Source organism: Acanthochromis polyacanthus, chromosome 13 (genome assembly GCF_021347895.1).
Source record: "Acanthochromis polyacanthus isolate Apoly-LR-REF ecotype Palm Island chromosome 13, KAUST_Apoly_ChrSc, whole genome shotgun sequence".
In the NCBI taxonomy this organism is placed as follows: domain Eukaryota; kingdom Metazoa; phylum Chordata; class Actinopteri; family Pomacentridae; genus Acanthochromis; species Acanthochromis polyacanthus.
Window position 1 is genome coordinate 6,857,026 of NC_067125.1, and position 16,965 is coordinate 6,873,990.

General features: G+C 40.6%; 1 protein-coding gene across 4 annotated transcripts in view; it reads left to right on the forward strand.

Moving 5' to 3' along the window:
• usp2a (ubiquitin specific peptidase 2a) overlaps positions 1–13,737 on the forward strand; it is a 50,737-nt gene extending 37,000 nt beyond the window's left edge. For 2 of the 4 annotated variants that reach the window (XM_022215125.2, XM_022215127.2), the window contains 11 exons: positions 2,130–2,180; positions 3,446–3,569; positions 3,898–4,009; positions 4,104–4,214; positions 5,146–5,210; positions 5,386–5,489; positions 5,882–5,962; positions 6,932–7,010; positions 8,300–8,404; positions 9,227–9,347; positions 12,362–13,737. In XM_022215125.2, coding sequence (XP_022070817.1) covers positions 2,130–2,180; positions 3,446–3,569; positions 3,898–4,009; positions 4,104–4,214; positions 5,146–5,210; positions 5,386–5,489; positions 5,882–5,962; positions 6,932–7,010; positions 8,300–8,404; positions 9,227–9,347; positions 12,362–12,446 — 1,038 coding nt within the window. In that variant the 3' untranslated portion in view covers positions 12,447–13,737. The remainder of the gene's footprint in view (positions 1–2,129; positions 2,181–3,445; positions 3,570–3,897; positions 4,010–4,103; positions 4,215–5,145; positions 5,211–5,385; positions 5,490–5,881; positions 5,963–6,931; positions 7,011–8,299; positions 8,405–9,226; positions 9,348–12,361) is intronic. The other 2 variants (XM_022215126.2, XM_022215128.2) reach the window with 1 other exon arrangement.
• The last annotated feature ends 3,228 nt before the right edge of the window (positions 13,738–16,965 follow it).

A 16,965-nucleotide genomic window follows, 5' to 3' on the forward strand; every position in this document is an offset into this window, starting at 1 on the left:
GCATGATCTAACTTTGTGTTTTACTGTGTTCAGAGCCAGAAAAATATGATGTCGAGCATTTCAAGTCATCAAATGTTGTCCTTTTTCTGATGGAGAATTGTCCCCATGCTAAGTACACATGCTGTAAACACCACTTTTACATTTTACATGCAGTCAGTAAACAGCTAAATGATCATGTTTCTGTGTGGCCTCACTTTGGATTTGGCCTATTTTCATGGTGGTCCTGATATATAGTACTCTCAGTGAGTGTGCTTAGGCTCAGGCTTCAGCAGTGCTGAGGGTAGCAGGAAGCACGCGGGTAAGATATATTTCAACTGCCAGCGAGATCAGGTGACTGGTGTTAGGCTGCCGGCCCTGCAGAGCCGCTCACCACCTAAAAAATGCAAGTTTAATTGAACACGCCTTTACTGTCTGAGTTGAGCCTCTAGTTTGCTTGTTTGTGTGCAGCTGAAGCTCTCGTTATAATTACTTATTATATTATAACACAGCTCATTAGGAGGAAAATAATTGGTAGCAGGGTCCATCTAATTACAAAGGTTGTGCCAGTTTAGTCTTGAGGTGGCACAAAATTGCACAGTAACTAAAAACGTGATCAATAAGGCATGACTCTAGTTGGTGCTGCTGATGGGATCTTGTGCAAAAGGAATTCAATCTGACATAGCTCGTGTTTTAAGGCATAACTGTCTGCTGTTTCTGCTTCATACTCAAGGGCACCAGTGCATTCCTTATCCACCCCCGCGTTCTTTGTTAGTTCTTCCTCTAGCCACTCAATTATATAACAACTTATGTAATGAAATTTAACCGCAGCAAGCGATGACATAAGTTCTCCAAAGCATTTTGTACCATTTTAAGATTTTCAAATCATGATAATATGCTTTGCCATCTGTTGTGTTTCACTGAGCTCGAATGTTTCAGACTCCCTTGCACTGAGACTTTTCAACGGCAAAAGCAACAGTGTAAATTTAAATCGTTAGAGTACAGTGCTGGGGTGTTATCTACTGTTGTTGATCATCTCTCTGCCATCTGGGAGCGATTACCAGAACACTGTGAGAAAACAAAAACAAGTTTCTTTCTGAAGATAATGCTCACCAGGACAAACCGCCTGTCTGCCATTCCTAGATGGACGCAACACTTGCATTCCACCGCAGAGTCACATCTTTGTCACATGGCAAGAGGATGTATCCAGTGCTAGAACCTTTTTCACACAGCTGTCAAGGAATCATTGTTGTTAAAGTTCTTCATTTCTTAAATTTATTCTTCCTCCTCTGGTATTCCTAAACACAATTATGCATACGTATGATTAATTTATTAAATTCTAATACTTACTCCAGTCTCAGCTATTCTTACGTAGGTTCTCTGTGGTTTCTCCAGAGACATTTCTAGACAAAACAATATCTTGAGTGGAAGCCGAGCATTTGGGAGAAAAAAGTTATTCATCACAGATTGTGCTTGTGCTTTTTTTGTATTTTTAGTCCAGTTTGAACTACTTTAAACATCTCTTGGTGATCAAGTTACAGCAAAACACTGCAAACAGCAGCTTAAAGTTCACATTCCATTCATTCACATTAACACGGGAAGAAATACAAACAGAGATAAAAGTGAAAACCACAACTTAGTACAGTGCCGTTTGTTTGTCTTCCAAAATAAAAAACAAGTTCCTGAGATTTAGGCAATTTCAATCAATCAAGATTTATGCAAAAGAGCACTTTACAACACTCAAAGGTGATCAAAGTGCTTTCCAGTTAAAATCAAACAGTAAAATTAGAATGAAGTTAGAATAAAAGCAAATTAAAAGAAAGGTAAGATTAAAATAAAGTAAGATCAAATAAAATGTCACCACATTACTGAGTATTAAAAGCCAGTCTAAAAAGATACGTTTTGAGTCGGGCTTTGAAAAGGCCAAAGTCGGTGATGGTGCGCATGTCAGGGGGCAGCTTGTTCCAAAATCTGGGCCCAGCGACTGAAAAAGCTCCATCACCCCAATGTTTGTACCTGGCCCTTAACAATTTAGTTTTTTTTCCAGTGGTCAAGGGATGCATTGTGGTAATATGGACATCTCTTCATCACCAGACTTACAGGAACATTATGTGGTGGACTTTCATCTAAATAACATATATTTTGTCTTTCAGAATTCAAAGAGTGCCCAAGGCCTGGTGGGACTGAAGAACTTAGGAAACACTGTAAGTACAGCAGCCACACACCGAATGTCTAATTACGTCTGTCTAGAGCCAAAAGTCTGCAGTCGTGTCATCTTATTCTCCACTGATTTAGAGTGGCGCTCCCGAAATCTAGTTAGAGAGCAGCTTGTTGATATCTGGTGGTGGTCCAGCATAGTATCTGCCAGGCAACAGGCAGAAGAACAGCTCTTAAAATAAACAGAGTGTGTGTGTGTGTGTGTACAGTAACCTAATCAGAGAGCTCTGAACTATGGACCAGGCAGGACTCGTTTTCTCCCTCTCTCACTGGTTTGATCTTACCAAAGCTCACGTGTCTCATGTGCACACGTGATGTGAAGAGTATATACACAGACAGTGCTGTCATGCTCTCGTGTGTGCAATACTTCTTCAGGCCCAGTAATTATACTGGGGTTCTCTCACTTTGTATTGGAAGCCTGTAAAAAGTGTGATGTTGTCTGTTAGCATTAGCATGTGTCACCATTTTTCAAAACGAGGAAAAAGGGTTTTTTGGGAAATACAATTAATTCCATGTCTGTAGGGTAAATGTGAGATTGGAGCCAACAGGTTGTGAGCTTAGCTTAAGAAAATGAATGGAAGCAGGAGTGAAAACAACACATACGTGTGTGTCGGACTATTCCTCGGGCTGTTGTGGTAATTTCTTGGAGTCTTGTCCTTGCTGTGATGTTGCTGGGCAATCAGCTGAGATTTTAGAAAGTTGCTGTGCAAGCCAAGAAATAATCACAAACATAGCCTCCTGTATAATCAAAATAATTGTTCTAATGCTTCCATTTATTTACTAAGCAAAGAAGATACAGCATGCCAGTCAATGAGCTTCAGAGGTGCTGGGAGGCAGATTGTGTTACTTTTGGACAGGCTAGTTTGCCCATGTTTCCAGTTTTAATGTGAAGCTGAGCCAACACATCGCTTGCTGTAAATTCATGTTCAGCATACATATGTGATGGTAATCATTTTCTACAGTAACACCTGGACAATAAGTTAACTAGCTTCCTGTCCAATATGTTGAACTGCTCCTCAATAAGTAGTCTAAAGAGGGTTGTACAGATACTGATGGGTTTTATTAGCTTTAAACATGTATGTAAGTCATGCACAGCCAACATGTTTCATTGTATATGTGACAAACACAAACTGGAGTCAAATTACTTGCGAAAATCTCGACTTACAGGACTGTTCTAAGTATAAAGATATTTTAGGTGAATGAAGGGAAAACTGTTTCATTTTTAAGGTTTTCGTGTTCTTTTTCATTGCAGTGTTTCATGAACAGTATCCTGCAGTGTCTCAGCAACACACACAGCCTGCGAGACTACTGCCTGCACAACTCACACCGCAGAGACCTTAACAACAACAGCCGCACCAACACAGCCCTCATGGAAGGTGAGAGACGTCACACAGGCCCCCTAGAGTCCAAAGCAAACACTGCTCACAGCTGTCGACAAACAACACACTCATTCCCTCCTTACCTGGGAATTAGATTTACATCTACTAGAACATGTGTTAGGAAACGAGCTAGCCTTCTTTTGGATGTCAGGAGAGGCAATGGGAATATTTTTCTAGGTCTTTAAGTGTTTGTGTTTGCATGAAAAAATCTGACTACGAGTAGAATAACAAGTTGCATCTTTAGTTTACCATCAGCCTCAGCACAGTGCTACCATTGTAACAAGTTCATTTTATCTAAGTGTCTTAATGTTTTCTGTGTTGGTAGAATTTGCCAAGCTGATACAGACCGTGTGGACATCGTCCAGCAGTGAGGCAGTCAGCCCGTCTGAATTCAAAACTCAGATCCAGAGATATGCTCCCAGATTTGTGGGATACAAGTAAGCTTTGATGCACTTTTTTATACACAGCTGCAAGACACAAGCCAAGAGATCAGAAATAGGTCTGACTCATATTTGTATTTCTGTCTTGTAGCCAACAGGATGCTCAGGAGTTCCTGCGTTTCCTCCTGGACGGCCTGCACAACGAAGTCAACAGGGTCACCGTCAGGCCGAGAGGAACTGTGGAGGACTTCGACCATCTACCGTAAGATATCAGACTGACAGACTGAGTGTGTATGCGTGCGTGTGTGTGTGTGTGTGTGTGTGTGTGTGTGTGTGTGGGGGGGGGGGGGGGGGGGGGGTAAGTGGTGAAGATCAGCAGACCTGCTACATCTCTAGATAGAGAGAAACATACACTATTGTGAAAAGTCTGTCCTGTAACTGGTAATTTGTTTGGTGCCAGACAGGGAATACTAGGGAGTAGAATGATATAAATGAAATATGGCACTATGTGTTATGTTTTATTGGTCATTTTTAGCTGTTGAAAACCTCTGTGCCCAAATAACTTGGTAATGGAAGAACATGAAGGCCGTTGTAGGCCACTGTGTGTGTTATGTGTGCTGTACAGAATGTAAACAGGGCCCAGATGAAGACAACATGAGTCAGTAAGGCTCCATCATTAAGCTTTAATTTAAGGCTGCGTGCGACAGTTTCACCTCCCGTGTTGAGCTGTTGCCTCTCTGGGGTCCAGATGAGCTTAATGCTCCAATTCTTCTTGGATGTAATTGTCAGTTATCTAACCATGGCTCGTTTAAGGGTCACGGGTAATCTCTGCAACTTTCAGTTTTACCCTAAAAACAGGTCTACTGTGCCCAAATATTAAAAACATTCCAGAGAAATATGTATTTCCAGCTTAAAAATTGTTTCAGGGATGAGAGTGTTTTTGTCAAATCTTTAATCCCCTAATACCGTTTTCTGTCACCTAGATATTTAGAGTAAACTAGGTCAGCTCCTTCATCCCTTATTTTACCAACCTTTGACTGTATCAGAACAGCTGAGTGATCTGTATATCTTCCTCTGTCTTCACTTCTCAAGGTTTGTTAGAACTTAGCTTTGAAGCAACTTGAGAGAGAACAAAATGGGGAAACTATTAAAGGGTAATAAAACCTTAACAATCAAATGTTCTCTTTGCTCAGGGACGAAGAGAAAGGGAAGAAGATGTGGAGTAAATACCTGGAGAGAGAAGACAGTAAGATAGTTGGTGAGTAGAACGCTGTCAATGCTGCTGTCACTTATTTGTAATATTTGAGTTGGACACATTACAGTAGTCTTTAGCAGATTAAATGAAAAAAAGTGGAATATAAAGCTTCTCTCTGTCTTTCATGCTGTGCTTGTTGATAGACTAATCGGTCATGTTTTTCTGGATCCTCTTGCAGACCTGTTTGTGGGCCAGCTGAAGAGCTCTCTGACCTGCAGCCACTGTGGTTTCTGCTCCACTGTCTTCGACCCCTTCTGGGATCTCTCTCTGCCTATCGCCAAGGTTAGAAAACACACACCCATTAAGATATAACACAGCTAGGTGAGTGTTGGTCACCCTTATGTAACACGTCCCAGAGGGTCAGCAGACACAAATGTCAGCACAATCAGTGGTGCAGGGGTGACTTTGTTTCTGTGTGTTTGTGTGAGTGGCTTTTTTCTGCCTCATCATGATTTGAGCTCTCTGCTCCACAGCTCTTAACATGAGCTCTTTGGTTTCCTCCCTGTCTCTATCTGTGCTTTGCTTTGCGTGTGTGTGTGTGTGTGTGTGTGTGTGTGTGTGTGTGTGTGTGTGTGTGTGTGTGTGTGTGTGTGTGTGTGTGTGTGTGTGTGTGTGTGTGTGTGTGTGTGTTGTGTGGTGCGTGCTAATGTGAATGCATCTATGTTTGTGCTCAGAAGGGCTACGGTGAGGTGAGTCTGATGGACTGCATGCGGCTCTTCACCAAAGAAGACGTCCTCGATGGAGACGAGAAGCCGGTAGGTTTCCACCACAGGAGCCAACAGGAGGGTAGTCCTTCCTGATGTCACTTTACCCTCCTGCTGTTTGGTGAAATACAGCACATGCTAATCAGCACGTTGGCATCGTGGTTTTACTATCCTCTCTTGAGTTAGCACAAATAATACCACTCTAGTGAGAGCAGTGTGCTGGTTATATATTATATCTTCCTTTGTAATTAGACTCAATGTTAAATTTATTAATATGCATTCAGTACATGCCTATTTTTTTTAATCTTAGCTCTGCTAGTTAGAGACTAGCAAAAATAATTTCATTACAGAGGATAAAGGTGCCTTACAAAATTTGTTTAAGAGAATTAGTTTCAGTGTGATTAGTATTTACAGTCCATAACATGAGAATCAAGTGTGTCAGAGTCCGTCTCAGTACTGCCAATATTCCTACTGAACTCACCACAGCACATGTATCTGTTTCAGTATGTGGTGTAAAGGTAGCTTAACCATCATACTTAACTATTTAGTTTTGTGGAAAGACAGAATAACCCAACTCTCTATTTGCCAAAGTTGATATTTTCGACCTCACACAGCAGCTTGTGAAAAATGAAAAGCTAAATGTAATTTTAGTGACAGCTAGTTACAGCTGTCTGAGCCACTAGCCTTGACTTGATCTGATCCTCTGACTTGAAATGCATAGTCTGCGTTTGTATGACACAGAGTTCAGTAAGTGTTCAGATGAGTCACAGATTATCAAACCAGCCTTCAGCGACACAGAGATACAGAGCATCTCTACAGATGAAGCACAAACACCGTGGTTAGCTGCTAGCTATAAAGCTGCACATTTTCATGACAAAATGTTTTTATGTAGTGAAACATATCTCAGAAAGTCAGACAGCAATGATTACAGTAGGTTTCAGCCTGCATCTTGTTATTGTGCTGAATTGAAGGAAGCTGCTTGTGAACAGTGAACAAACTAACTCCATTTCTGCTCCACAGACGTGCTACAGGTGTAAAGCCAGGAGGAGATGCACCAAGAAGTTCACAATACAGAAGTTCCCCAAGATCTTAGTGCTGCGTATCCTTTTCCTCTGAACACCAGGCTGTGATACTGATGTATTAGGTCTGATGATTACACTGAGCCTGTAGCTGACAGTGTTCTGTGTAGATTAACTAATGTGAGGTGAAGCAGATTGTTAATTTAAATTGTTTCCTACTGGACTGGGCTCTATTTGTCCCCCTTCGACCTAGTATTCACCTCCGTTCGTACATACGTACGTCCCGCATCCTTGTCTACGCGATATCTCACGAAGGAATTGTCGGATCTTCTTCAAATTTGATGTCAACATGTATTAGGATGATCCCCCGGCGCCAGTCGATTTGGGTGACCTTCGCACAATTTTCAAGGTCACAAGGAGCTTTTGTCAATTTTCACGTTGAGTCTGCGTGATATCTCACGAAGGAATTGTCGGATCTTCTTCAAACTTGATGTCAACATGTATTAGGATGATCACCCAACACCAGTCAATTTAGGTGACCTTCGCATAATTTTCAAGGTCACACCGAGCGTTTGTTGACTTTGACTTTGAAATCCTTGCCTGCGCGATACCTCACGAAGGAATTGTCTGTTATTACTAACATTTCCTTCCAATAACATCTGTTAAACATTGCGGCGGGGGACATAGACACGTTAGTGTCAAACACTTGTTTATTTAAAGTTTCTTGAAATGATGCCTGTCCTGGCCTTCCTGGGATCTTTCTGCATGAAGTTTTTTTGTTCTTCCTGTTTTCTCCAGGTACTCCGGCTTCCTCCCACAGTCCAAAAACATGCTGAGGTTAATTGGTGATTCTAAATTGTCCGTAGATGTGAATGTGAGTGTGATTGTTGTCTCTATATGTAGCCCTGTGATAGACTGGTGATCTGTCCAGAAGGTCCCCTGTCTTCACTCTAAGTCAGCTGGGATAGACTCCAGCCCCTCATGACCCTAATGAGGATTAAACGGTGTATAGAGAATGGATGGATGGATAAAATGCTGCCTCACATAGAGATTCATACAGAATAAAGGATTCAGTAAGTGCTTGTATCACAGCTGCTGTGACAATATAAAAGTTCTTAGAGTAATTATTATAGGACAGCTCTGACACGCAGTCAGGAAACTGTCATGAATTAGAGGCCCAGTAGAGGATAATCAGCTGTAATGAGCAGCGGCATCACAGATGATCAACTGTTGGTGACAACTGCGAACTGGCTGTAATTAATTTGTCAAATCAGTGAGGTGATGGATATCATATTTTGAAGCCTCAGAGCACATAGTTGTTCTGGGTGTTTTGTATGGTATACTGTCCTTGACTGCCCTCCCTCTCCAGACCTGAAACGCTTCTCTGAGGCACGCAGAACCAGCAAACTGTCCACCTTTGTTAACTTCCCCATGAAGGATCTTGACCTGCGAGAGTTTGCCTCTGAAAACAGCAGTAAGTAACAATCCTCATGATAACTTTGGAATTAATATTAACAAAAGGGGTACTTCAGACATGTGTTTAGAGCTGTAAAACTAAATCATATGACTGTACAGTGATGAAACACATACATGCTGATTTTAAGATTGACATTCTACCATTTTTTTTTCAAAACGACATCAATCTTTTCGAATCATCCTTTACCTTGAAAAGTCAGCCATTGGGAACTTACACATTTCATTAAAGCTTGAGCTCTTCAGTCTAATATCATACTGATTCACTCATGTTGATTGAAAATCATCATTTTTAGAATTTTAGGCTTTTTTTGCAAATGCGTTACAGAATATCTTCCAGTTTTGGCCTAGTGTTTTGGACTTGTGCTTCTGAGGACTGTCTGTGGTGCTGCTTTTCTACCCTCCTGCTAACAAACATTACGTTACCGTTCAGAGACTTCCCTCATCCTCTCTTGCTCTTGCATTGGCTCCACTCTGACAGCTCAGACTGATACATCTCAGGACCACCATGGCCCTCCACCACACTGATGTCTGCTTCTTTTCTGTGGCCTGAGGATCACTCAGCAACTCACACATCTAAGATACCCCTTCATAAAGCCCCCTACTTACTTTAGAACATTTTTCAAAACTACATAGAGGTTAGACATGAGTGGGTTTGGAAGACGTGATGTATTGCATGAGATAGGGGCAATAATCTGAATATTGAAGTAAAGCTTTTAGTGTCACATCATTAAAATACTGCGCTGTGGGAAGAATGCATTATACAAACCTGAACTAGTAGCTGAAGGATTAACTTGAGTTATTGTTTCTGTTCTCTTTGCAGTAAATGCAGTGTACAACCTGTATGCAGTGTCCAACCACTCAGGCACCACTATGGGCGGTCACTACACAGCCTACTGTCGCAATCCCAACTCGGGAGAATGGTACACATTTAATGACTCCAGGTAAGTTTCTGAGGGATCAGAGTTTATCCTTGTAGTTTAGATCGTACTAAATTATGGACCACACAGAACATACAGTACTGTTCAACTGTTAAGGATCACTTACAAATGTACTTTTTTTTTTAAAGAAAAGCATTTTTTTCAATGAGGATGGTATTAAATGAATGGTAAATCCAGTCTAGACATTGTCAATGTGGTAAATGACTATTCTAGCTGTAAACAGCTGATTTTTAATGGAATATCTCCATAGGGGTACAGAGGAACATTTCCAGCAACCATAGATAGATAGATAGATAGATAGATAGATAGATAGATAGATAGATAGATAGATAGATAGATACTGTTGTTTTAATCCTGAGTGAGATTCAAGTATTCAGCAGTTTACATACAGCAACAAAAATAACAAAAAGACGAAACAGGCAGGTTAGTAACATTAAAGGTTAGTATATAGTCTTTAAAAATTTGCTGTTCAATACTATAAACAAAACACTTCTAATTTTAAAATCTATAGAAATACAAAATGTATTAAAACTTAATAAATAGTGTTTACACCTTTCAAAGCACTGTGATTTACAGTGATTTCTCACTCCTCACTCCTTTCATCACTCCTGTGTTCTAATGCTACATTGTGTTAGCTAATGGTGTTGAAAGTCTCATTGATGATTAGAAAACTCTTGTGCAGTTATGTTAGCACATGAATAAAAGTGTGAGTTTTCATGGAAAACATGGAATTGTCTGGGTGACCCCAAACCTTTGAACAATAGTACAAAAATCATAAGTCATTACTTGTGGACATTATTGATTGGATTATGTTGACAAAAAATAGTTTATTTCCAAGTTTCAATGCTATTTCTAATAAAGGTCCTAAGATTCATGTAAAAAAAAAATTATAGCTAAGAATTTTAAATAATAATTTATGCAGTCATTTATGGCTTTCTTATTGGTGGCATATGGGAAATAAATCCTTTCTAATGAGTCTTCCACCACGTAATAGTACAGTGTACTATTCAGTCACATGAATACATTAGCAGTTACCATGACCACACTCTGGCTGAAAAGATAAGAAAAAAACAGCAGTGGAAGAACACTGAGTGATTATTACTGGGAGAAATAACGGTAGGAGCTGCAGATAATCCTCCTCTCCTCCTTTATCTCCTCTGCTGCCTCGTGAGCGTCCACTTGCTCTCTACGGCTTTCTCCCTGCTACGCTGCAGTCATTCAGAACACACCACTCTGCCTCTGGCTCTCCTTCTGACTGAGCATTACACGTCTCATGCATTTCCCCAATCACTATGTTGTTGCATCCCGCTGTAACAGTGCAGCAGGAGTACAGGGCATTACCATGCACAGCCAGGCTGTTTTTACTTCACTCCACACATCACATGATGTTCTGGGGCTCTGTTTGTAAGAGATGGCTTAATATGCATTATATAGCATACGTGCTGTGTATACTGAAACCCCCTGAGATCTGAAAAAGAGATTAATTTAGTAATGACAAAAAATTTAGCTCAGCTTTCAACTGGTCATGCAAAGCTAAGCACAGCAAAGCAAAGCAGATTTGATTCATTCTATCCTTCACATCAAACATGTATGAGTAAACATGTACAGTATGTACTGTCTATGCGTTCAGATTTAGACATGTACACGTCTATAAACTCATGCAGTATTTATGCATATGTGATTTAAAAATGTCTTTCTTTTTTTTAATCATCTGTTGTGGAAAATGTCAAAAAATAATAGAAAAAGTCCATCACAGTCACAGAGACCAAGGAGACCTCTACAGATGTGTTTTTTGTTTGTCAGAAACCCAAAGCTGTTAAATCTGTATGAGAAGAGCAGCAAACAGTAACAGCAGAGGAACTGGAACCAGTGGGAACTTTCTGGAAAGGGATAAATTTCACATTAGGTGTCTAAATATTTGAAATTATTCACATATTCGGTTAGATATTATGCTGTTCTTGCTGCTGTATGTATTAGTTTCAAACATTTAATGCATTAGTTTGAAACCTGATGAAGAATAGATTTAATTTGAGTTCTGCAAATGTTTTTACTGTGGAAATTGCTCGTTCAACTCAGATTCTAACTGGAAAACACATGCATAGATTGTACTTGCTGCTGGAGTCAGCATCACTCACTTTAAGCATCAGTAAGTAACTTTAATAGACTTAATATTATTATCTTGTCCACTGGGAATAAATGTCAATTAATCCGTTTGGGAACAAAAAAAGCACTCAGAGAGCTCAGGACTTCACCAAGGCTGCTCAGTCTTTGTAACTTTTACGACAGATGAAATCTTTAATGAAAAATGACCTTGCGCTGAGCACAGGCGTGTTATGCATGTGTACGTTATGTACGGATACCAAATCGTGTGACGTAAATATGTAGCGGGTGGCAGGACCTGATGGGACTCAGAAACACCCCCACAATTTAATCAGTTGTTCCATGAATCATTTCGGATGGATAAGTCCTGATAAGTCCTCAGCGGTGGATTTGTAGTAGGATCATAATCATGTGATCATCAGCAGGCAGCTGATGTAGTGTTCACTTGTTGTCATAGCAACAGTGATGCTGTGTCGCTATCTGGCAATGATACGGAAATCTTTAACAAATCAGTGGATCCAGACTATAAGCTGCATCACTGACAAAATCTAATCATTTGGTCCTTGTGTCATTTCTGACCTTCCCTGAAAATTTCATCCAAATCCATTGGTCTGTTTTTGAATAATGTTGCTGACAGACAGACAGACAGATTCACAGAACAAACCGATCATCACATAACTCTGCTGCGTTCCTTGGCAGAGTAATCATCTAACAGGGACTTCCTGTGGCTTCAGATCTTTCCTCATAATCACCAGGTTTAGACTCAGGAGCATACAGATAATGCAGAATGACCACCACAGGGTAAAGAAGCACAAATGTTGCCCCACTCAGTGTGTCCTAAATCCACAGTTTATACTAAGCGCGTTTGTAGCACATGTCAGGGGTGAATTCTAACTTTCTTCTCTGTTTATTTTCAGAGTAACGCCAATGTCCTCCAGCCAAGTGCGCAGCAGCGACGCCTACGTCTTGTTCTACGAACTGGCTTCCTCCTCTCGGATGTGAAGCCTCCTGGAGGACGGCGGGCCGCGGCACCACTCTGACTGATGGACGGATGGAAAAATCAGACTGTTGTTGGTGCCTGGCCTATTGTGGACTTGTATTTGGACATATATCTCACACACACACACACACTCACACACACAAAGACACACACCCCTCCAGCAGCTGGGCGGCTGCGTCTCTGCAGAGAGAGCTGAGAGGGGAACACTCTGGAAACCACAGGAACCTGATCAACCAGCCCTGCTTTCTGTCTCTGTCTGTCCCCTGTCTCGCTCATTCTGAGTGCGCGTGCGTTTGTGTGCATGTGTGTGTGTGTGTGTGTGTGCGTGTGACACAGGGCAATAATCCCATCTGACCGACCAACCAGGTGAACCCGTGTCCATCTCAGACGTCCCTCTCTATGCACTGCAAACAGAACTCTCATCCTGACTGCGCCTTCGCTGTTTTTCTGCTCTCGACCTTCTTTTTTGCCTCAAACCATTAAAACTGACTCGTTGCAATTTTTTGTTGACTTTTTCTGCTTTGAATTCATGTTTTTTTTTTCTTCTTTCGGGGCAGGGCGTTATTAGCAGAGCGCCGTGAGCAGCATCGCCACTTTGGACTGTGGATAAAGTGTGCTTAGAGTGTGACTGTAACAGGATTGGTCGCGGTTACGAGCAGCTTACAGCCCACCGGCCCGCTTGCTTTTCACGGCTTTCCCTTCCACTTCACGGTAACACTCCCATGTCTCTGTTAGCATCTTCTTCACTCTCCTCCTTTCTCTGAAAGTGGTTGGGAGGGCCGGTGGCACTGTGAGCGTTACATGTTTCAGAGGACAACCCTCTAACTTGTGTTTTATTTAATTTGTTTCTCCCACGTGTGGCTGCTACTGATGTTTTAAAAGTGCTGTGAATGGATGAATGAACAGTCCAGTGCAGATCTGCTAAGGATTGATAGTAGAGACGACAATAACGGTAACAATCCTCATCGTCAGTATGGGGTCTTTTCTTCCTCTCTTGTTTCATGCCATTGAACAACATGGAAAGAATGTTTTAAAGAAGAAAAAACACTATATCTGTATATTTTTATATCCTGATGCAATATAGAGAATGTACTATTCAATGGTGCTGAAAATGACCCATAACTGTTTTCAGTTGGTTTATTTACCAGGTTTCAAGAGAGAAAAAAAAGTTATTATTTATGCTTACAGGTGATAATGTGATGAGTCACACTTTTTAACAGTGGCAGTCAAACACATGAGTATATAAATATATATATATATATATATATATGAATAAAAGTCAACAAAACAGTGGTTTTACTTTGTGTCTTTGTCTTTTTGCTTTAGTACAGGATGTCCCTAATGTTTGGACTCATAGGAGATCTCTAACTATAATGTTTTGCCTCCACAGATTTAATATGACTTTGTCAAAAGAAGAAGGAGTTGAACTGGGACTTCTCAGTGGATGAAGGTGAATTTAATCTTTTGACAAAGCCATATTCAATCTGTGGAGCCAAACAAACGATAGTTAATGAGATCTCCTATGTGTCCAGACTTTAAGGACACCCTGTATTTATGATGGAGAGTCTTCACTAACGCAGGGGTAATACTTAGAGGGGGCAAACACAGTGGAGACCAGTGGTCAGGGAGGGAATGGCAGAACATCACTTTCACACTAAAAGCACAGTTTGCTGGTTGTGATGAGCACCACTGAGTCTGTAAAAATATCCGCACAGAGTCTTTAGTAACTTTTTATCAGAGTATGGATTGTACACTGACGGTCCGGTCTCTGTGAAGGTCTGGGGTGACCCATCGCAGGCACTGAAAGCTTCTGCTGCTTTCGTTGTAACATCCCTTTTTTAAACATGTCAACTTTCTGGTTTTGGTTTCTTGATTATTTTTTCCATAAATATTACATTTGATTACAAATTTCAATGTGAAAGGCCCCCCTCAAGTCTTTTGACTTGTTACCATGCCAACATGGTGTCATTTATATGCTCAGTAATCAGTCAGCACTGTGAGTATTTCCACCTTGAGGCTGCAGTGTACCGACGACAGTCTACAAAACACAGACTCAAATTTCCAGAGTTTCATTTGTACCAAACTTACAGAAGCAATCCTGTCAGCCTGCAGGGTGGGACTCGCTGTAGTATTTTTCTTCCCAATCACTTTCTGGGTCGAACATGTGAAGATGAGTCACTCCAATATTCTAACTGTCGTTTTACAGTCTTTGAGCAGAGTTGTAGGTGAGCTGGTGTGCTGAGCTGCAGTGAAGAGAGAGGACTTTATAGATCTACATCATCTGAAGGCAGCAACAGTTACAGTAACATCTAAAGGATTTTAGCAGGAAGGGAATATTTTCATGAAGAAAAATCTAAATATGTAACTTCAACACACAAAAATGACTTTCTTGGTGTTAAATCAGTGACTAGAAGGACACATCTGGGTTTTTATTTTTTCAAGGTCTAAATATGTGATTTGTAAGGAAAAATCATCTAAAACATTGTGACTTTACAAAATCTGTGTAGTATGAGGAATACTGACATGTATTAGAAAAAGTATTCAATTAATTTTACATGGTAGCATGTATCAAACAAGAAAAGCACTCAGAGAGCAGTACTCCACCAAGGCTGCTCACAGAAAAGTCCTGGTAAGTCTGCAGTGGTAGATTTGTTGTAGGATCACAATCATCAGGAGGCAGCTGACATAGTGTTCACTTGTTGTCATGGTTACAGTGACGCTGTGCTGCTATCTCTCAGTGATACAGAAATCTTTAGCAAAACCGTGGATCCAGACTATAAGCTGCATCACTGTCAAAGTCTAATCACTTGGTCCTTGTGCCATTTCTGACCTTCCCTGAAAATTTCATCCAAATCCATCAGTATGTTTTCAAGTAATGTTGCTAACAGACAGACAAACGTGCGCTGAGCATCACATATCTCCACCACGTTCCTTGGTGGAATAATAACTTTTTTTCCCAATTATCTTCGATTTCCTCCTTAAGTAAAAGTACACATACCACAACAATACTTCATTACAAATCAAGTCCTACATTAAAAATATTTCTTTAGTCAAAGGCCACACATATTAGCAGTTAAATATATTCAAAGGTTAAAGTACTGACTGTGGTGAATGGGCTCTTTACCGCTATCAAAGGCACCATTATTACTAATTCATTAATGTGTAAGCAGTATTCTGTAACTACTCAGATGATAATTTCCATTACTTTCTGTATTGCCGGGTAGTTAACCTGCAGCACCCAAATCCTACAAAGATAAAAAAAAAAAAACGCCCGTGTAGTGAGAATATGTTGACCCGTTTGTAGATTTGTTGATGACTTTTTCTCAATATTGGTGTTTGCATTTGAAGAAACAAAGAATGAGGCAGATTGCTGCACTACAAGGACAAAAAGGATGAATCCTGACTTCAAAAACAGTGACTTAAACTAATCAGCTGCAAATAAAAGTTGGTTGAAAAAAAGCATTAACAATTTCAAAATAAGATGTTAAGGATGTTCCAGATGAAAACAATGAAAGCTAGGTGTTTTCACTCAACAATGCACCATGCTTTGGTGTCAGATTAAAAAGTATTTAAACATAAAGAATAATCATTAGTAAATGGTGTAAATCGCAACGTTTAGCCTGTTAGGAATTCATAACAGTCTAATCTGTGAGCTCCATCCACCTGCCAAGTGTTAGTTCTGAAAGTGAACTGCAGCACAGAGTGAAATCACACTTTGGTGATATCATAATTCATCATGGGTGCAGACAGCCCAGCCGGCTCTCTCATCAGCTTAACAGTGCAGAGACACACACCATTTTCTTTTGATGGATCACTCCGTAATCATTGTGGAACTGCGGCGGCATGGCCTACTTCCTGCTGCTCCATTATCCGTGTGTGGCCTATTTCTGTGGTCCGAGCCTCGTAGAGCCATCCCACACCATGGAAAGGTCCAGCAGCCGGGAGTAGATGGAACTGTGGGAGTTCCCCCGATTCACAGACGAACCACTCATCTGCTCTGACACGTGGAATAAAAATAATACATGTGGAGCCCGGTTCTAGTGAAACATGAAGTCAGTATGCATTAGATGATGTTCAGGGAGGAACACTCATCATATCATCAGGCTGATGTTTTGGTGTCACTTCACGTGGTGACACATAATCTGCAGAATTGGAAGCAACAGTGTTTAATTTTCCATAACAACGCTTTCGTCATGTGAAGCTCTCTCTTTACGCTATTTTAATGCACAGTGGATGAAGCTAACATTTAATATGGCCACAACCTAGAAAGGTCCATTCAGATTCAGATTCGGAAAACTTTATTTGTCCCCAGGGGGCAATTGAAAAGGCACATAGAGCAGTCAGTGCAACAATGACATAATACGAAATAGGGGATAAATATATGTACAAATGTAGAGCAAGTAATAATAAGAATAAAAATTAAAAAGAGAGCAATAAGAAAAAATGCAGCTTGATAACATACTTTGTTCTCAGTCCTCATATTTGACCATAGATGCAATAAAAGCAGGGCAATAAACGTTT